The 21,319-nt window shown below is 48.1% G+C and overlaps 2 protein-coding genes across 6 annotated transcripts; one reads left to right on the forward strand and one right to left on the reverse strand.

Moving 5' to 3' along the window:
* The first annotated feature begins 626 nt into the window (after nucleotides 1–626).
* On the forward strand, nucleotides 627–7,035 carry UCK1 (uridine-cytidine kinase 1). The gene is made up of 7 exons (XM_064676859.1): nucleotides 627–762; nucleotides 932–1,091; nucleotides 1,828–1,924; nucleotides 2,047–2,189; nucleotides 2,285–2,379; nucleotides 3,478–3,526; nucleotides 3,821–7,035. The coding sequence occupies exons 1-7, from the start codon at nucleotides 676–678 to the stop codon at nucleotides 4,006–4,008; spliced, it is 819 nt and encodes a 272-aa protein (XP_064532929.1). The 5' UTR covers nucleotides 627–675; the 3' UTR covers nucleotides 4,009–7,035.
* Nucleotides 5,307–19,710, reverse strand: POMT1 (protein O-mannosyltransferase 1). 5 transcript variants are annotated; one of them, XM_064676857.1, is made up of 21 exons: nucleotides 19,688–19,710; nucleotides 18,666–18,789; nucleotides 17,911–18,054; nucleotides 17,144–17,250; nucleotides 16,496–16,546; nucleotides 16,022–16,168; nucleotides 14,953–15,064; nucleotides 14,424–14,489; nucleotides 14,203–14,296; nucleotides 13,605–13,760; nucleotides 12,867–12,997; nucleotides 12,567–12,662; nucleotides 11,132–11,224; nucleotides 10,059–10,155; nucleotides 9,875–9,967; nucleotides 9,250–9,370; nucleotides 8,895–8,992; nucleotides 8,332–8,445; nucleotides 7,735–7,861; nucleotides 7,475–7,652; nucleotides 5,307–7,245 (listed from the first exon to the last, which is right to left on the reverse strand). In XM_064676857.1, exons 3-21 carry the CDS (start codon nucleotides 18,030–18,032, stop codon nucleotides 7,071–7,073), a joined length of 2,178 nt encoding a protein of 725 aa, XP_064532927.1. In that variant the 5' UTR covers nucleotides 18,033–18,054; nucleotides 18,666–18,789; nucleotides 19,688–19,710; the 3' UTR covers nucleotides 5,307–7,070. The 5 variants fall into 5 exon arrangements, with proteins under 5 accessions (XP_064532927.1, XP_064532926.1, XP_064532925.1 ...); XM_064676856.1 differs by lacking the exon at nucleotides 19,688–19,710 and adding an exon at nucleotides 19,385–19,475; XM_064676855.1 differs by lacking the exon at nucleotides 19,688–19,710 and adding an exon at nucleotides 19,225–19,310.
* Nucleotides 19,711–21,319: the final 1,609 nt, after the last annotated feature.

The raw sequence follows: 21,319 nt of genomic DNA on the forward strand, positions 1-21,319 counted from the left end.
GCAGGCGGGGGCGTCCGTGCTACCCCGGGGAGGGTGTCTGGGGTCCATCGCGGTGCCGCAGCCGATGGAGCCGGCGCTGGGCGCAGGGAGCAGTCAACCGAGCTACACAGCGATTTTTACATGTATAAACATATGATTTGGTTTTATTTTAAAATTTTATATTTTATATTTACATGTAGAACGTGCCGTCCGCGTGTTCCGGCTGTGTCTATTTATCTACAAAATGTATATAAAAATGCGTATATTTTATCTATAGCTAATAATACTTGACATGTGTGTGTACGTACCTATATCACAGTACTTGTGTGCGCACACAGTGCACACGTCTTATCCCTACGTTACACATCCTCGTGTCTCTGTGTTTGTACCTTCAGGTGGTTCTTCACACGCACAGTTCCCACGTACCTGTTCCCTACGTGTGCACTCGGGAACAGGTGTAAACACAGACACCGACACAGACAGACACACACACACGTGTGCCGGGATAAGGCAGCACTGTTTGCAGTGAGGCAGAGCTGCCTGTCTCTCTGTCCGTCCGTGCCGACGGACCCGCGGCTGAGAACGGACCCGCTCAGCGCACATGGCCACGCCCCCATCGACCACGCCCCCTGTAACCACGCCTCCATAAAGCCACGCCCCGCCCCCCGCCCCGCCCCTCACGGTGCCCGTCCCGCCATGGCCTCCGCCGGCGGCCCCGACCCGGAGCGGCCGCACCCCAAGCCCTTCCTCATCGGCGTCAGCGGCGGCACCGCCAGCGGAAAGGTGAGACCCGCCGCGTTCGGGGTCTGTCGGGGCTGAGCTCCTCTCCCCGGGCGCCCCGCGGACCGCGGGAGCTGCGCGGCGCCCGCCCGGGCATCGCCGGTGCCGCTTCCCCCCCCCGCAGGAGGGGCTGGGCTGGGCCCGGGCCCGGCTGAGCCCCCGTCCCGCTCAGTCCACAGTGTGCGAGAAGATCATGGAGCTGCTGGGGCAGAACGAGGTGGAGCAGCGGCAGCGGAAGGTGCTGATCCTGAGCCAGGACAGCTTCTACAAGGTGCTGACGGCCGAGCAGCAGGCCAAGGCGCTCAAGGGGCAGTACAACTTCGACCACCCGGGTGAGCCCCGCGCCGTGCCCCCGGAGCAGGGCGTGCTTGGAGCACGGCAAGGGCTTGTAGGAAATGGGAAGTGCTGGAGAGCAGAAATGCTCTCTCCCCCCCCCACCACCAAAACATCCGTTCGTCCTTCCCTCGTGCCCGTTGTTACTGACGGCTGGCACTGCCCTCCTGCAGCCATGGAGAGCTGCGGAGCATCCCGGCCTGCTCCCGGCTCCGGAGAGGCTCTGTAATGCACCACATCATTCCCCAAATCCTTTCCTTATGCTTCTTGTCTGCACAAACAGCTGCTCCCCGGCCCGGGGGAGGATTGCAGGCGGGACAGGGATCTGCCCTTGGCTGTAGTCTGGTGCTGCTGTGGGCGCACAGGGGCGGGTACTGGAAACCATTAAGAATGCCTGAGGTTTTCCAACTGGCTCTTGACTAACAGAGTTGCACGAAACTGTACAATTACCGAGTGGTTTGGTGAAACCAACTTCACCTTTGGGATCTTAATTTTATTGTGTTGTAGTTGATTATAAACAGCAAATTGCCTCTTCCCTGTCTCTGTAACCAAGCACAGCAATTGTCGCTCAGGCAGGGAATGTCGGCTGCTGGTAGGAAAGAATAAGCCATAAGTTCTTTTTTTCCTGGTGAAACACGGGGCAAAGAGATTTTCCTTTGGGTCCGGAAAAATCTGGGCTGAACATTTGATACAGCAGCATCTGACACTCCTCCTCTTTGAACCTTCCTCTCACAGATGCTTTTGATAATGATTTGATGCATTCAACCCTGAAAAACATTGTTGAGGGCAAAACAGTTGAGGTACCAACGTACGACTTCGTGACACATTCTCGGTAGGTTCTGGTTTTGTGTCAAGCCTCAGGTGGTGTCTGTGGGTATCCCAGGGTGGGATGGGTCTCTTGGTGCTGATGTGACACCCATTTAACAGTGTGCTGTGGGTGTTTTCTCCTGGCAGGCTGGCAGAGACGACGGTGGTCTACCCTGCTGACGTCGTCCTCTTTGAGGGGATCCTGGTTTTCTACAATCAGGACATTCGGGACATGTTCCACCTCCGCCTCTTTGTGGACACGGACTCGGATGTGCGGCTGTCCCGCCGAGGTAACGGCTCCGCCGGCACGGGCAGCGCCAGCTCGTGCTCCTTATCCACCCTCGGCCATGTGGCAACACTCAGGGGTTTTATCTCCCCATCCCAGTTCTGCGAGATATGAAACGTGGGAGGGACCTCGAGCAGATCCTCACCCAGTACACCACCTTTGTCAAGCCTGCCTTTGAGGAGTTCTGCTTACCGGTAGGGAATGTTTCAATAATTTGATTTATGGGGCTTTTTCTGGGGACTGGGGAGAGGAGCAGGGTCATCTGGGGATTAACTGCACTGTAGACACAGCAGTGTGGACTCTTGGTATTTTGGTATTTGTATTTCACAAATCCCACGCTCTCCCCTCTGCCTCATGTCTTCAACCATTCCCAGCTGGTTGTTAAGGAACTGAAATGGTCCCTTCTGCTGGCGAAGCACCATGGAAATGCCTCCAGCACATTTCCTCACTGCTGGCTGGGGGCTATTTTAGCATGGGCCCCTCTGACTAAAACACTCCCACTCTCCGTTTATTCTTAAGACTTGGAAGAAAAAAGAGCTTGGTTTCCAGCAGCCTCTCTCCAAGGGAACACTGGGGAAAACCTGGGGCAGACCATTCTAGCACTGTTTGTTGTACTATATAGTGCAGGGACAATTTAGGTGCTCACATAACCAAATTAATTTGTAAAAAACCCTTTGAGAACAAAATCCTGTATGTGGGTTAAATAAGCTGGAAAAGGCTAACTCAGGCTCCTCCTGCTCTAGATCAAAGGAATTCTGGGGCTGTAAAAGTACTCGTTAGAAATGCTGAATTTTGCCAGCTTTTTTCCAAGTAGTGGGGGAAGAAAAAGCAGGAGTGCTGTGGTGGTAAAGATCAATAAAATGTTATCAGAGGCAGGCAGGAATTTCACATGCACATTGGGTACCTTGGCTCTTGGCAGAGATTTAGCAATGGCTTATGAAACGCTGATTAGAACCAGCTCTTGGCAAACAGACCTTGCCTGAAGTGGTCAATATTTGAAGGCAGCTCAGAAGTGTAAAAACAAGGGCTCTACACCTGACCTGCTGCTTCTACCTGGTGATTCTTTGCAAAGGGGCAGTAAGAACAATCCCTGGCCTTAAATCCAGTGCACGTTAGCCACAGTGATGTCCTAATTAATTTAGGTATAATCATGACTGAGAGCTTTAACTTACAACCCTGGAAGAAACAGAAACCCTCCCTCTTTGCCCCAGTTTTCTGGCCTTTGGTCACTCCTTCCTAGAATGAAGCTGACTTTGCCATTAACAGCCTCCACCACTGTTCCTGTTTTTCAGACAAAGAAGTATGCAGATGTGATCATCCCCCGAGGAGTTGACAACATGGGTAAAAAAGAGTTGGGTTCTCTGATTTCCTTGGGGAGACACCCTTGGGGTTGGGAAGAGAATGAGTGGCACGTGCTTCTAAGGAAAGGTGTTTTGCTGGAGGGGAGGGAGCTGCTCAGCCTGTGGAGGGCTGGAAAAGTGACCCGTGGAGGTCTGACCTCGCTGCAGACAGCAGGCAGAGTTTCATTTAAGGGCTTGTTAAAACTTGAGCAGAGCAGGGCTGGATGCTCCACATTTTCTAGATAACTCAGCCAGGAAAGCCTTCACGTCCCACATTTCCCATTCCTCTCTGCAGTTGCTATAAACCTCATAGTGCAGCACATTCAAGACATCCTGAATGGAGACATCTGCAAGTGGCAGCGAGGGGCGATGAACGGGCACGGCCGGACCTACAAGCGCCCGTTCCCGGAGCCCACGGAGAGCAGCAGTGTCCTGGCAGCAGGAAAACGCTCCCACCTGGAGTCCAGCAGCCGTCCACACTAACCTGGGTTTGCCTCTGGTCCAGACCAACACTGAAGACAACTTTGGGAAAGGACTTCGACAGAATGGTTGGTGAAGTGCCCTTTAAATCGTCCTGGCAGTGGAGGGGATCCTGATGTGAACCTTCTCACAGAGGGGAGAGGATGGAGTTGGCCATCGGCCCCTCTCCCCTCCAAACCCCTCCCTTTTCTCCCTAAGATGTCTGGAATTATGTTACTTGATGAACTGGTTAAAGGCAGTGCTACTTGCCTTTTTTTAATTTTCAAAATGAGATCTACTGCTGAAGACTTCCCTGAAAATTAAGCACTATCAGGTGATTAGTAAGATACCCCATTTCCCTGATGATGGGCTTCCTTAGCAGGAAAATTATCTGCCTCTTGGGTTTTTTTTTCCTCTATCCCTGTTAATTTTAACAAGCAGGTGCAGCCCTTACTCTTCTCCACCTCGTTGGCACCTTAAGTTCTGGCCTTGCTGTGCTGCTGGCCAGCCTGTGGGGGCAGGGGGTTTGACTTGTAGGGGCATCTCTGCCCTGAGATAAGGGTGAGACAGAGGCTGTCTGGGAGAAATGGGAACTTACAGTTCACCAGGGACAGGCCCAAGAAGTTTATTGTCTCTTGATTCCTAATTTATTCCTTTCTAAGCTCCCAAGTCTAGCTACACTGTATGATTATTTTTTTTGTACCCAAACAGTCGCCTTTACCACAGTTACTGAATGTGTGAGCTCCAGCTGGATTGAGTTGCTCATGGAAACAGAAACCTGACCTTGTCAGTATTAGTGTCTTTTAGTGCATTTCTGTACTGCTGGTTGCAAATTCTGCTGGGCAGAATCCGTCCACTTCCAGAGATGGCTGGTGAGACCAGCAAGGGGGGAAGCTGGGAATGGCAGGACCCTCCTCCTGCTGGCACAGGCAGCTGCCTGGACATGTTGTACCCTCAGACAGGATCAGAGCGCTTGCCTTGCACTCCAGCAGCTTAAACTCAAGAATGTCTGGTTTTCTAAAACAAGCAGACAAGAAGTATAAACAGTGACATCCCAGTTTCTGTAGTTTACCCCAGATAAGTGATTACAGTAAAGTGTCTGGAAAAAGAAAAAATCTGAAATGAAGTGCTAGTTGGGCCTTTGAAATTGTCCTTGTGATACCATTCTTGAGTCTGGACTTATGGTGTAATTTTAAGAATAAGGGTGGGAGGGAAATGTTATTAAGAGGAACTTTTTCATACTTGCTAGTTTTCTAAAAGCAGCATCTGGCTGTGTTGGTTGTGGGTGTCTTACTTTGGCTAATAAACAAATGAACGAACAGTGATCAAAAATGACCATTTTATATAAAAGGTAATTGTGCTACTTGGACTACATCAGCAAAAAGGTACAGAAAGGACACTGCTGGAGGAGCTCTTGCACTCAACAGAGTTGTTACCTTTAGTTCTGTCATGGCTGAAGATTTAGAAAAAAAAAAAAGAAGAAACTTAAGAAATGCAGTCTGCACTTTCATCGCTGTAGTCTTTTCAACACTGGAAATGGGTGAAGGTTTGGTATCTCAGTGATCTCCTCAGCTGAGTGGTACTTCTGCAGTGCCCAGGAGAAGGCAGGTCATTTCCTGACTGCTGCTGGGTGCTGTTTAGCTCAGGGTGACAGACTTAGACTATGAGCTACTGCACTGAAGCATTAGCTCTCAGGGCTGATTACAGTAGGAGCAAAATAGTCACTAAACCCTACTTTGAATGACTGTGGTGTTGGATCATACCTTCCTCTGGAGGCCAGGGGGGAGCTCAAAGCATTTGTTAGAGCCTTGAATAGCGTTTGTTAGAGCTGTGAGGAGCTCCACAAAGAGCCTCTGCTCTGTGGGGCTGCTGTTCTGGGCAGCTTTGTGCTGTATTAAAGGACCTGCTGCTGCAGCCCCATGGAGATAACAAATGGGATGTGGCCGAGGTACTGTAACCCTGGTTAAATAACTAGAGCCATTACAAATTCCCCACTGGGCAATCCTAGTCCTTCACCTCTGCCTTCCCCCTTCTCTGTGAATTCCTCTGCTAGAACAGGCCAGGCCATGGTTTGGGTTGCAGTGTTTTTACCCTGAACCCACATGCACAAGTTAGAGCAGGTTTTCTTCTCAGCAGGATCAGTCCTACCTTGCCCAGAGTTCCTCTTCCCATGGAATTTGAGGTGTAACCCTGCAGCCCAGTAAATACCATACAGCCATGGCTGGTAACAGGCCTTAGGCTTCACATCAATGCCACAAGGCCAGAGGATTCTTCTGGCTCTGGCTGACTTCCTGGCTTGCCCAAAGCCTTGTTTTAGCTTGTTTAGCTGTAACAGTAATTTTCTAATGTCTTTTTATTTTTGCTTCTTAAAAATGATGGTTATGCCAAATGATTACACATAGATAATAGTAACAAGTCATTATTCTATGCAGAATGAACTATTTATAAATGTGGCTTAATGCTGTATTTACATAAATAGGCATGATAGCAGAGCAGTGAAAGTGGGGGCAAATAATGCATTGTTGAGGAATAGAGTCATGGGATGGTGCTGAAGGCTGCAGGGCCAGTTACTGATTGTTAAAGAATGGATAAGCTTCAGAGCGTGGAAAACCTTTTTTTTTTAGGAGTATCAAGAGAAAAATATCTGATGTGTTGGAGAGTGCCCATTTTTTGTAACTTTTATCATGGAATTGTAGACCAAGGTGCTGGGAAACACATGAAATAGCCCTCAGTGAAACGCAGTGCAAGAAGGAAGAAACCACCACTGTCAGAAAGAGGAAGAAGAAATTGTTGCAGCATGTTCTTCCCAGCAAAGGAGCCTGGGATGCTGTTGCCTGAAGTCAGCAACCTTCAGGCCCCAAGGGGCAGTGGAAGGGTGAATGTAACAGGGGCAGAAACTGGGAATTGTGCTCATAAATGTATTCCTGTTGAGAGCTTTTCTGTAACAGTGCTCTTTTCCTGTAATCGTTAGATCTGGACTACTGTCAATTACTTGATCCGACTGTTAAGATTTCAGTTATACTAACAATAAATCCTTGGCTTTGCACAAAAGGTGTTTCCTTTTGGCTGTAACACGATTGTAGCAGTCACTGTTTTCGGATGAGGATGTTCCAGCTGTCCTTCCAGCGCAAGTCCTTGAGTTCTGTCACGGACAGCGCGGGCTGCCCGTAGGTCACGGGGCTGAAGGTGCAGTAGACAAAGTACACTGAGGAGAACCAGGCTACAATCAGTGCACTGAACATGCTCTTGAGCAGCACAGACCTGGGATGAGAGCGGGAAAGAGCAGTCAAGTTACATCAAAGCTGGACGAACACTTCATCCAAAAGGAAGACCTACACCTGGCCTGTTTCTCTAAATGACAGAGTGTGGCCTCTGCTGGAAAAACCACTGCTCTCCCTGCAGCAGCTTGTCCAGGTGACAGCCTGGACAGGAGAAAAAGAACTGTGTCACTTCCCTTGTTAAAGAGAACTGTCTCTGTTAAAGCAAATACCTGCAGAGATGATCACCGAGGTGCTGCAACACGATGGGAATCAGGAGAATCTGGAATGTGAGGGCAGGCAGGTAGTGGTACAGGAAAAGTGTTTTCTCCATCAGGAAGAAGGGCAGGTAGTTCACAACCCAGCCTCCACCACAGACACCCCCAGCTGACACCCAGAGCTGCCAGGAATCTGCAGGAGATGGGAGATGGCATCTCAGAGCAGAGCAAGCCACAACCCTCCACCTGGACACACACACACAGTGGAATCAGACCTTCAGGGATGTCATAAATCCTCCTCCTCCGTCGTATCAAGTACCACAGGGACAGACACATGTAGACCAGAGCAGCAGCATTAGCTGAAGCCCAGGTGACAACATTCCCAAGGAGGTGGATCTGGGCCTGCAGGATAGTTGATGGTCAGCCAGAAGCAGTGGTTCTTTTAAGTAAGTTTAAATATTACATACACATACTTGCTAAATTAAACCTCAGAATGTGCCTGGCTAGTAAACTGGAACAAAGCTGGCTGATAAACTTTGCTGCTTTAAGACTCTTTTGTAATGGAAGGCATTTGAAAAATGCTATTGGAGATGAACTCATCTTCTAAGTAGAATCAATAATGGAAACTATTAAACTGCAGTTTACCTTTAAAAAAAAGTTCAAGAAGACATGATTTAATTAAAAGTCACTACTGTCAAAGCTGTATCTCATGCTAAAATAAAAACCTCAACCCTCAGGGAAAATACATTAGCAGAGGAAGAGTCCTTGGCTGGAACTGCAGCCCTGCTCGGACTCCCACTCCTGGAGCTCACATGTGAACTGAAGTCTCCTTTCTCACCCCATTCACAGTTACTTCTGCCTCTTGTACTTACCCCAGAGGTGGGGTGGAGCCAGTAGGCAATATTTGTGTCCATTGTGATCCAGTCCAGAGCAGAGGAGCTGTACTTATGTTCTGTGTCTTCATTTTTTAATGTGAGTATTTTCCACTAGAAAAAAAAAAGGAAACAAAGCTTTCAGAATGGGAGCAACAGGTGGTTGAACAGTTCCAGATATAAGATGCTAAGTTCCTAACCTGGGAGTGGAGAAAGATTTTGCCTATCTCACATGGATACTGATCAATACAAAGGCTTTATTTTGTTCTTATATAATGCACTTTCCATGTAACACACATTACAGTTCAGTTTCATGCAGCTTCTGGGTGCACAACAGATTTTCCTCCCCCTTTTTTGTTACACAATCACTTGGGTATTCATTGCTGAACAGCACAGGTCTCTAATGCCCTTATAAGTGCATTCTGAAATATTTTTTTTTCAGTGAGGAAGCCAGACTATCAGCAAGGAATAAACAATGGATCCTTAGGCTCAGAGTCTGCAGATATGCTCAGGTTTCTGCTCTGCACCAGGAGGAAAGATGAAGGGAATAACAAGACACTCACCTGCAATTCTGTGAACTTTGCCATGAAGCTGAGGTTTTTACTGATGTCCATCTGTGTGGGAGAGTGGAGTTCCACTTCCCTCTCTTTTTGCTCTTGGCCTGGAAGAAAACAGCATAGCTCAGAAATAACGACATAACGGGCAGAAAGCTAGAGAGGGAAGCACACAGGATATACTCCTGGCTCCTCACTCTCCCAGGAGCCCTTCTCCAATACATCATCCAACTGCAACAGTGCTCTAAGGGAATTTGTAAGGATTCTGACATCATGACAGGGCCAACTGAACACACGTACACACACTACCACCTTCCCATCAACATGAAGTGTTCCCCAGTCACAGAAATCTGCTGAGACGTACTTTTCCCGTATCTGTGCTCTTCCACATTCCACAGCATGCTCTGGTGGTAGCCTTTGGACAGCTTCTCTCCAACCACCTCCAGCTGCCGGTATCCCCACTCGGGCAGAGATGCTCCACTGAGCTGTAAGTGAAAGAGGGCTGTGAACTTACAGTGCTGCCAACCTGAACTTCAGGATGGAAATTCCCAGGCCCTGCCTGGGAGGCCAGCAAGGGATTGCTAGAAAGTGTATGTGAAGAGTCACCATGCAGTGCTGTCTCAACAAATGCTACAGCCATAAAGTCAGTGATTCTGGCAAACTCTGTGAAGAAAAAGATCCTTAACTACTCCAGCTGCTGTCACGTGCTACTCACAGACTCAGCATCAAATTCTAAGCCTCAGCAGTGTACAGTGGTCAACCTCCTGAGAAGCAAGACAGCTCTGATGCTGAAAAGGGATGAAATACGACTACCTAAAACACATGCTGTTTTTTTGTCACCCTGAGCAAGTTTATTGTTTCCTTTTATTTACTTATTTGGTTATTTTTGTAGTTGTTTATTTATTTGGGAGCAGAGAGATGAGTAGTTTGTGAGAATACAAGCACTGCATGAAACAAAAGCTGTAGGACATAAACATAAGCCCACTTACCTTTAGCACTGCAGAGGTGTTGACATGAACAAACCTCACTTCTGACAGAATTGTCTTCCACACATCTGTGTCAGACTCCCGATTTACAATCTCCTACAACAGAAAGATGGCTTTGGATTGTCATGTTGTCCCAGCTGTTTCTGCTGGAACATGATCAGCTCCTCCCCTCCCTTTGACCACTCACCACTCTCCAGAGGTTCTGTGCTGGCATGGAGATGTTATAATCAATATAGCAGGAAACTTCCTGGGAGTGGGGGCTCAGGGGGGCAGCAACATCATGCCTAGAAGACAAGTTAAATAAGATCCTCCACCACCATTTCCCAAATTCATATAAAAAGCAAAACCATATGGGATTGGTTTAGACTGGATTCAGTAATAAAGTGAAAATAACTCTCTTATACAGATTGCACTGTTTACTCTGAGAGAGAGCACTCCCCAAAAGCCAGAGCTGCCAGGAACAGGCTCAGAGGAAGCCAGTGCAGATGCCTGCGATGCCAGGCTGAAGAACAAGCACTGATTGTGACAAACAGAGACACCGTTCACTGGGCTTTCCAATAATGAACAAATTAGGTTTGGAAGGGACATGGCAAAACCCAAGTTCAGAGCAGCCCCCTTCCTAATCTGAGTGATATTCAAGCAGATGCCCTTTGGGAAGCAGTCAGGAGGCAATTTCATACTGCAGGCTTTCAACACAGGCAAGAATCTGTGGCAATGAGCCACAGCACACTGGATTCTCCAACACATCTTCCTAACTTCCAGAGCGCATCCTTCATGCAGGAGTATGCCAACAAAATCAATTGAGTTGTCTCTGGGTTAAGTTACACAAAATATTAAATCCCTGCACCTGCCTGGAGGGGGGGCAGTGAAGGATGAAGGCTCACGGAGGGGACTCTGTTTAGGAATCTGCAGAACTACCATGAAATGTGAACACGGGAAAAACCATCACCTCGTAGAGAGGACCAGAAACAGTGAACAGCCACTGAGCAATTTGTGATTAAGATCAAATCCCACTGCCAAATCAGCTGCAAAAAATAAATAAGCACAGAGCATCCTCCCTCTGGGCCCCAGGGATGGCTTATGGAAGAACTAACCACACGAGGTCCCTCCTTGCCCCACTGTCGATCCGTGAGTAACAGGCAGTTTATGGCACATCTGAATGCAAGGTCACTGTGCTTCACCCCCTGAAGGGTTACTCTGAGAGACAACACAGCAGAGTGAGGCAGGACTGGCAGAGCAGAGGAAGAGGAAGGGACTTACGTGTTGAGGTAGCGGGTTGTGATGCCGTGGACCAGCTGCACAATGTGTCCATGCCTGACGGGCCGGGGGGGGTTACTCACCACCAGCTGCTGCCTGGTGAAGTGATACCCAAGAGGAAATGGTTAAATTTGACATATGTCTTTATATATAACACAACCTTGTTGTGACCAAACTGTCAGGTCAAGAAGCTGCAGGCAGGGACAGATATTTAAGCAGGAAGATGAGAAATTAAAGCAATATATAGATTGTACCAGAATGGAAACAAAGCTCATCAAGGGAAAGGTGAGCTAAGGGCACAGTGAGTCAGAGGATCAGTAATGGGATACTGACACCGCAGGCATTAGGTCAGTGGTCTGAATCCAGGTCAGTCAGGAGTGAATTAAGGTTATTCCCATCCCACAGCTGTTTGGTGGCTTCTGTGGAACAAGTGAGTGCTCAGTGAGTCTCACAAGTGCTGTACTACAGCTGCTGTCACTTTGGCAGAATTATAAGAAAGATCAATGGCTTTCTCCACCATGCAGACCAAAGTCTCATCTTCCTTCTGGACTTCTGGCAAGGGGGAACACTGCAGTTCATCAAACTGCTGCCTGTATTTTGCTGTTCTATAGAAGGACTTTGCACCTGTTTGTAGGAGTCTTGAGTTTGAAGAATTTTAAGAATATATTAGGTTTCTGTACTTCTGGTAGAGTCCCTACTTGAAAGGTTTGCACCATGGACAAACTTTCCCAACATAGATATGATTTATAATGACACACAGCCCTTCTAGGAGGACTCTTTATACAGTTCCCAGAGCAACATAAGAAACCTAGAAAAGCAACTTTTTGATCAATATGAAATTATATCACTCAAGGGCTTTTACTGGCAAAACAAGAACAAAGAGTCCTGCTCTGCACTGACAGTGACAATGGCACTGACAGTGACACTTCAGCACAAATCAGGCCTCTCAGGTACAGGCACCACTTGGAATCCCTCCCCACGTAGCAGATTCTAAGCTCATCCAACACTTTTAATAGAAAGAACTACTCATTTTGCAAAAGTGATTTCTACTTTCTTCTGAGACTCATCCAAGTTTGATAAAACTCACCAAGACACTCTAATGCCATGGTTCACACACTTCAAAAAGCAGAACTCCCCTTTCATGCAAAGCACCTGAAGAATTTACACTGGTCCTGTGAGTCTTTCAAGTTTCCCTTGTGCACAGCACAGCCCACGTTCTGGCAGGAGCAGTTCAGACAGGATTTCAGAGTCCTCAATGCTTTTACCACATTGAGGAGGATCCTGCAAGGAGCTGCATTTACCAACTCTGCAGCTGCAATCCCTTACTCAGATCACACGTGGCCTCTACACCCATAAGCAGAGAAGACTTATGTTCAAGCCAAGCTATGCCTTGGTTCTGGAAGCATGTAGCTTGCATTGAAATCTCTTACATACTCACATTCCAGGATCTTTGACAATCCACCAGTTGTTCACATCCTTGAAGGGATAGCAGGTCACCTGCTGTTGATGGGAACTCCCTCGGCCATTCTCATACCTGCACAGAGAGTTAAAAACCCCACACAAGTGTAAGGGTACATTTCTGTGCTCACCAGCAATACAAACCAGCACCAGATCACTGGCTCCTTCCTACAGAGCACAGGGAATCTAAAGCATTAATGAAGACATTGCCAGGATACAAACCACGATACTTGGACTGGCAGGTGAAGCACCAGAGCATACTTCCACCCAGATTCCTCACCTGATGGGATAAGTGTTCGTGTGAGAGTGGAGCCAACACTGCATGGGCTTGCCCAGCACGTTCCGCAGGGTGATCTGAGAGCCATAGGCCACCTCTAAGGGCTGGCCCTGAGTGATCCGAGCCAGCCCACCCTGAGAAGGGTAAGGACAGGATAAGTAGAAAGAAGAAACAACTCAGAGGCTATTTAAATTCTATTATGAGTCACCTGTCACTTTAACATAGCAGACCTTAGCACAGTGCCTTCTCATTTGGTTTCATCTACAAAAGTCAAGTCTTGCAACACCGTACTCAGAAGACAGTAAATACACCAATGCCTAAAAGACTACAGGGTCTCGGGGAATATCCCTAAAGCCATGCTGTTCTAAAGGACAGACTATGCACTCTTCTACAGAAAATCATACTGTTATCCTGTAGTGTACTGTGTCATCACTCAAGAGTTCAGTACTGTGTCTACTTCTGTGGAGTTTCCTGTAAGAAAGGACAAATCTTCTGCAGAAGAGTGAAAATATTGTTCTTGGTTCACTGGGAAAACAGCTTTTCATCTGTTATTAGGATTTCAGTCATTATTGCTTCATTTTAAAGCAGTACTACAGCAGCAAAGTGGTTAAATGACATAAAAGGAACAAATATGCAGGATCAAGGGAACAGGATTGCACACCTTTCTTCTAATAGTGAACATAAGACAGCTTTACCCTTTTTCTCCCTAATAAATCAGTTCTATGGCCACATTTCCTTTACCTCTAAGCTGGCTTGGAAAGCACTTGTCATGATCTGGTCATGAGGCCCAGAGCGATACAGCAGAGCCAAGTGGACATAGAAGAAGGACAGGTACATCACCACTGGGATGAGGAGGAGGGCCAGTCCCCGGGCTAGAAAATGGCACAGCAAGGAAACCTGGGGGAACAGGGAAAACTCACTGGTTTCATCCTCCAGATACGAAAAATATTAAAAATAACAGTGCACTTGGCTTGTTTTGTTTGTCTTTTCTAGGTTTCCCCCATCCCCCTCATTCAGCTGTAACTTTGTGGACAACTGGATAACTTCCACTGAGGATGTGAACTGCAGCTAGCAAAAGGTATGTGAGACAGTGTAGGTTTTGAGAAATCACCAAGACACGGAAGAGAGCAGAAAAGCCAGTCACACACACGTGTTTTTCTTAAAACTTAACTCCATCTTCCCCAGCAAATAAGCTGGGAACTGTTCTTTGAAAGGAGGGTTTCCCTACAAGGAATTTTAGCAGAAAACCCAGCTACAGTCAGCATTGTTATCTGTGGGCCCCTGGCCGGTTCCTGCACTGAAAAGTTACACAGTATATTCTGCATGTTGTGGTACCTACATTTGACAAGGTCTGGTCTCCTATCATGTGCCAGAAGTGCAGCCCTGCAATGGCCAAGAGCAGCATATAGGTAAACAGGCCCATGTATTTCACTCTGAGAAGAAAGTGCATAAAAAATGAACAAGGTTAAAAACTACACAACTACCTAATATAAGCTATAAATATTCAAACTTTCCCTTGAACAGGAGGCAATAAAGTCCAAGTAAGACACCATCGCTTACCCAACTGCACATGAACAGGCTACTCCAGTCAGCATGAGCCAAAACCACCATCTTCCAGAGAAGGATCTTAAAGATAAATGTATTAAATCACTTGCTGAGTTTGCTTTAAAGATAATTTTACTACACTAAATATTACTTTATCCTCTGCAAGGATCAGAGAACAAAAAAGACAAGTATCTCTAAATTCAATGCATGTAAACAGTAATAAAGGAGCATTAAGTGACCTGTTATCTTTAGTGTTTATGTGCACAGAGGAAACCTTCCAATAAAAAATGTGGGTGGGCAAAGAAGTGCTCCCAAGGGATTTTACTTCTATTGTAAAATAAAAAAAAACGACAACCTTGCTAAGAGTTAAAACAGTCTTTAATGCTGCTGAGAAAACTTCTGGAGCAGCAAAGCATTGGGTTTTACAGACAGATTAAGTCAACTACACAATGGTGAATTGATTTATAGAAAAAAACCACACAGTTTGTGACCAAAAAAGTCACCACGAGAATATCCAAAAGGATGGGAGACAATCCAGCTTTACCTGTGCCTCTGCAAATTGCAGAACTTCAGGTAGGACAAAACTGCAAGTAGGATAAAAAAAATCAATATTGATTCCAGGAGCATGAACCTTGACTGAGTGATCAGAGAGTTCTCTGTGGGAAAAGAGAGACAGACACAAAATTAGAGAAATTTATCTACAGGCAAGTGCTACCTCAGACAATTGCACTGTTATCCAACAGAAGGACCTGCCCTTTAGGGACAGCCAATTCCTACTGGCTGTAGTGGGAAGGTGCTGGGTTTATAAGGGACTAAAACCTTCCAGCAGGAGCAAAGCACAAGGCCATAACTGTCTCCAAGACACAGAGCAAGCAGTAAACTCTGGCAGGAGGCAGATAAAGCTGCTGTGCTTCCTACAAAGGCAAAGAAAATCAATGCTGGTAAATCCAGAGAGGTGCTTCTCCAGGCAGTCAGGGCAGTGAGCCCAGCAGGCAATGAGCACAACAACAAATCTGCAAGACAAGGAGCTGCAAGGAGCCAGAATCAGAGCAGTCGGTAGCTAGGAGAGGTTTCTCTTATCAGGCTGCTAAAGCGCTGCTGAGAGGCTCTTGCCCTTTCAGGCAGCTGCCAGCAGCCCCTCAGAGAAACAAAATGAACTGAGCTGAACACACCAGAACAGAGTCAAACCACAGTGCTAAGGACACAGGCTGGTTTGCTGCAGTTTGCAGATGAAGAAATCAGATGAGCTCTGACTGAGAGAAGGGTTGTCCTGCTGTTAAAAACCAATATGTTGCAACTCATCCTGTAAACCTCTGAGGGAGGGAGTACAGGCCTCCTTGGATACAAGAAATGTGGTTTTCTGTGAGGCTGTTAAGGCTGCTCACTTTGCTTAGTACTGAAGTGAACTTGTATAAAGCCCAGAAGGGCAGCCTGCTGCAGAGCTGTGAGGATAGAGAGGGCCAGGGAGCTCAGCATGAATGTGGGCTCCAATATGTTGTCAGTGTTCTGTGGAGAGATACTACTCCAGCCTTCTATGCACCCTAAAAATCCCTGAGGGGGAAAAGGGACTCATCCCCATGTATGAAGAATGGGTCTCAGTGGAATAATCTTACCTAAGAGGATCAGAAGAGCAGCTCCAAGTGCAGCACAGTGGGAGAAGTGCAGTTCCACCAGGATCTGGTAGGCTAAAGGCACACAGAGAGCACCAGCCAGGGCTGGCAGGAGCCGCAGGGACCACACAGGAACGTTCATGGTGTATTCTGGAACAGGAGACAACACAATGACCGACTGGAAACTTAACTGCAAGGAGCACAGACCACTACAGAACTCCTTAGCTGTTGAATCTAACGCTGACTTGTGCTAATTTATTGTCCATCTTGTACTGTTTAAGCTGTTTTAGCTGAATTTAAAAAATCTGGAATCACAGTGCCTTGTATTTCTGTTTGAGACCTGCAGAAGACTTATTGAAAAGGAGAAGGGAAGGTGTCAGGTAAAGTGTTATTTTCACTAGTCAGGTAAAAGGAATCTGTCAGCCCCTGAAATTCTCCTTTTCTCAAAAGAATGAGACAGTTAAAAACAGCTCTTACCAGCTCCAATCCTGTTCCATAAGAAGTTTCCATCAAATCCTCCTAAGTAACCTACAACATAAGCAACAATTCAGAACTTCCAGTCTCAAAACAAGTACAAAAACTGCTGCTAAATTGGGAACCATTTCCCAAACACACAGCTTTTCCAGGCATGAGGGCCCCCTTTCCCAAAAGGGTCCTCTTTGATAGTGATCTGCCTGCAGCAGTGCTTGAGAATGTGCAGAGGCACAAAGAATATAAATTGGGAACGACAGATTCTCAGTGACAAAGTCAGATGTATATTTAATCTCCCCATCCCATACAGACACTTTCATGTTGTGCGTATCTCAGCTACAGAAAGGAACTCAGGCCTGAGAGTGTTTGTTGTCTATGTCTTGTCTCCAGCAGTTTTCATCTCACCCTTCTCTTTATCCAAAGGATTGGATAACAGTGAGGTAACGGATACATGGATCCATCACCTCCACTCTACTCGTACAACAGCCTCCTAACAACACAAAATAAAAGAAAACCCACTTCTCTCTACATCAAAATCTCTCATCTGCCTTGTGCTTTTCCCCAGTAACTGGATCTGACAACTCATTTTTAACCAGCACTTCTGTCTCCCGCAGCAACAGGCAACAGGCACTTCCCAGTTCCAGGAGACCCTACCTCCCAAGGCCAGCAGCATGTGGCCAAAAGGTGGGCCACTGTCATCCACAAAGAAGATCCTCTTCATGTAGAGCGACACGAACTGGCCATAATAAACTTCATCAAAACTGAAACACAAAAGGCAGAAATATGCCAAATCTAACTGGAATTATCCTGGAGGGACACCAGGAAAGCAAATACTGACTTGTTGGCAGAAAGTTAACGAAGAACTGAGGTTTTGCACCTTTACCTTCCCCTCGGGAAGTTGGATTAGGGAAACACTATCACTGTATTGGGATTGTTCATCCTGGAAAAGAGAAGGGACAGGGGTGACCTAATTGTGGCCTCCCAGTACCTGAAGGGACCCTACAGGAAAGATGGAGAGAGATTATAAGGGCCTAGAGTGACAGGACAAGGGGAATGGCTTCACACTGACAGGGAGTAGCTTTAGATTAGATATTAGGAAGAAATTCTTCCCTGTGAGGGTGGGGAGGCCCTGGCACAGGTTGCCCAGAGAAGCTGTGGCTGCCCCATCCCTGGAAGTGTCCAAGGCCAGGTTGGATGGGGCTTGGAGCAACCTGGGCTAGTGGAAGGTGTCCCTGCCCATGACAGGGGATTGGAATGAGATGAGTTTTAAGGTCCCTTCCAACCCAAACCATTCTGTGATTCTGTGATTTACAGAGGCTGACATCAGTCAAGCTCTGCTCTTCTGCTCCTGCATTCTTACTCGTAAAGGTTTAAAAAACAAGCCTGTGTCATTCAAGCAGAAAATAAACTCTTCTACTCACACCACAGCCCGTGGATAACAGAGCCCCCAAAGGCGAGTTATTAATCCCATCACAGTCAGGGCCACGAGGTTCACGTTGATCTCTGCAGTGACCACAACAGGCTCCTTCAGAAACCCCAACATCCTGTCAAAGGTGTGTCCAAACCTCGGGAGCAGAAGAGAAGAGCAGCATCACCCTTTGGCTCACAGTGAGCTGAACATCACTTAACAGAAAGCATCACTCCAACCTCTGCTACAAGTAGCTCATGGTAACTCGTTTCCCCAAAGTTCTCTTGCTCTCCAAATTTGTGTGTTTCTGTTGGATCTGCAGGAATAACTGCAAAAATCAAATTACTAAACTGACACATTTTTCATCTCCCCTGCTTCTGCCTGCAGTCCTAAGCTGGAAACCTTGCTTATTCTTCCACTGGTTCTGCAGGAACACAACAGCTTAATTCCAGCCTATATTCTGCTTTGTACAAAACAAAGCTCCCAGCCCAAATTCTGATGTTAGTGATGGACAAACTAGGTGCTCAGGCACCCTGTGAGCACAGTACCTGAGCTTTTTAGAGCTCAGGTAGCTTTAAAAAAATAGTTATTTCCTTGCAAACAGAGGTATTTCTTTGCAAGTGGGGAAGGGGACAGGCAGAACCCACGAACACCCTCTGCTTTAAAAAGCTGCTTACAGGAGCACAGATGTAGGTGCTGTAGGAAGCAGAACTGCTGAAAGCTAGGTCAGAAAATAGCAGGGAATCAGTGCTATGTCTCCTCACTCACCTCAACACAACGGAAAGTTACCAGAACAAATCCATCTGCGTGGCTTTGATCAGGGCAGAACAAAGCGAGATGTGAGCACATCACCACCCTACAGAGCGGTGCCACTGGCCTGGTTTCTCTCTGCCTATCAAACACAGAGAACGCACTTTGTCAGGGGCCCCTGGCAGAGTTTTGCTCCCACCTGTTCTCTGTCACCGCCTCACAGATTCCCTGAGAGCACACGATGGCCAGGACTGTGCTGATCCCTGCGGCACAGGCTGGCCCCGGCCCCGGGGCAGGTGTGCAGCACCACCTCGTGCTCCTCCTCAGGGCACCACCAGCCCCTTTACCAGGCTCTGCACCCCCTTTTGAGGGGGGAGCAGCACCACTGACCCCCAGCCCAGCCTTGGCCCCCCTCGGGAACTCCCTGGGGGGCAGCAGGACTGACCCCACACCTCACCCTTAGAGGGTCACCAGGACCCACCACCCAGGCTGTGCCCAGCCCTGGACCCCTCCTGGAGCGTTTTTGGGGGCAGAGGACCCGCCACCAGGCCTCCCACCCTGCGGGGGCATCACCCACCCCCCGTTCCGAGCCGGGGGGGGCAGAGGAGGCACGAACCCCCCTCCCAGGCCCTGACGTGAGGGGGCTGCGGGACCAGCGGCACCGCAGTGCCGGGACAGGGATCGGGATCACCATCCAGGATCAGGACCAGGATCGGGATCGCGATCAGGCCAGGGACCAGGATCAGGAGTGAGACCAGGACCAGGATAAGGACCGGGACTGCGACTAGGACCAAGATCGGGACCGGGACCAGGGCATGGACCTGGACCAGAACCGGGACGAGGATGAGAACCAGGACCGGGACGAGAACGTGGACCTGGACCAAGACCAGGACCGGGAAGACGACAGGGACCGGGGCCAGGACTGGGACCGAGACCGGGATCAGGACCAGGACCGGGACGATCCCCCCCCCACCCCTCGGGGCCCCCCTCGCGCCGGGGGGCGTGGCCACTCCGCGCGCTGCGCTCCTCCCGCCCCCTACCTGGCGGCGCCGGACGTGACGTCAGACTCACGTGGCAACCGCGGGGCGGGGCCAAGGGAAGACCCGGATGGGTTACCATGGCAACACCCCGCGCGTGGCGGCCCGGCCCAGGGCCCGCCATGACGGGGTCCCAAGAGTCGTTACCCCCCCGTCCCTGCACTGGGACACCAGTGCTGTGGCCACCTCCATTCATTCAAGCTAAAAACCCCCAAGTATCTAACAGAATCAGTTAGGTTGGAATTGAGTCCAACGTATGACCCAACACCACTCCAGGCGTTCCTTAAACACCCTCAGCGATGGTGGTTCCACCCTGTCCCTGAGCAGCCCATCCCACTGTCCAATCACCCTTTCTGTGAAGAAATTCTAACGAAAAGAATGAGACGAGGGACTGCGGATTTTTTTGAGAAAAGCATAACCTGCTTTATTTTTTTAAATTTTTTTTTTATTTAAATAAGGAGAATTCTTTCATATGGAAAGAGCTAATACAATCACATATTTGAAAGGAGAAACAATAGGTACTGAAACGAGGAGAAGGGCAATAAAGAGTGTGCCGCAACTGGCCTGGTGATTCCGTGATTCGAATTCCGGTCCGAGTAAAAGTTTCCAAAAAATATAAACAGGTTGCACGTTACACAATTATCCATCGTCTGCCCTTTCAAATATCTGGTCTACATGAAAAGACAAAGAGAGGAAAGGCCAAAAAAAATTTACTATACAGGTCATGAGGTTAAAAGCTTTAAGGAGGACAATATCCCCTTGAGAAACAACAAATGCAATTTATACAGAACCAGAGGGAGGATTCCAGCTAAGGACAACGCCTCGAGACATGCTAAAGGGTGAGCGCCTCACTGCTGCAGCTGTGATTCCTGGGGGGACAGTCAAGGACATCTGGAGCAGCCAGGACAAGCCATTAAACCCAAGGGAGTGTTTGTGGCCACTGGGAAAAACCTGGTGGTCTTTGGATTAAAATAAACAACAAAAACCAGCCGGACTCTGCTGCCCCTCCCGTTACATCACTTCAGCAAAACACACCTGCTGTGCCCATGCACTAAAAGCACCTCCTGTAAATTAATTCTTATTCCCAAATGCAACTTTCTTAGGAGAAACTGGGCTGCCGAGTCAAATATAACCCGTGGTACAAAGAATTAATCTGTGCTTAACCAGGGAGGGTTAACAAAAAGCAACAGAGGGAGATCCTGACATGCAGGGGTCTGGCTGCAAAGTGAACGGAGGAGCCAGGTGAGACACAGCAAAACTGCTCAGCTCATTTTTAAATCTATAAATACACAGGAACCACAGGGCAGCTTGAAGCTTTGCAGCATTCCTGCAAGGAAGGTCCTGATGGAGTGAGTGCCTCTGCGTGAGCACAACACGCACAGGGAGGGCAATGGGCAGCAAACACATCCAGAGGTGCTGACACTGCACAGCTGGCATAGCCAGGAGCAAGTGATGGGACATCAACAGCAAGACTGGTGTCACTGGTGACTGTGCTGCTTCCACTCGTCATTTAAAAAGAAACTGGAGTGCCTTTTTTTTCCCCTGCCTCCCCCCACAACTTCAATATTTATTTGTTATTGAATTAAGAGCCAACAGCAGCTGAGGTGGTGGTGAGGTGAGGAAAGCAGCACTGAG

This window comes from Pseudopipra pipra, chromosome 20 (assembly GCF_036250125.1).
Source record: "Pseudopipra pipra isolate bDixPip1 chromosome 20, bDixPip1.hap1, whole genome shotgun sequence".
NCBI lineage: Eukaryota > Metazoa > Chordata > Aves > Passeriformes > Pipridae > Pseudopipra > Pseudopipra pipra.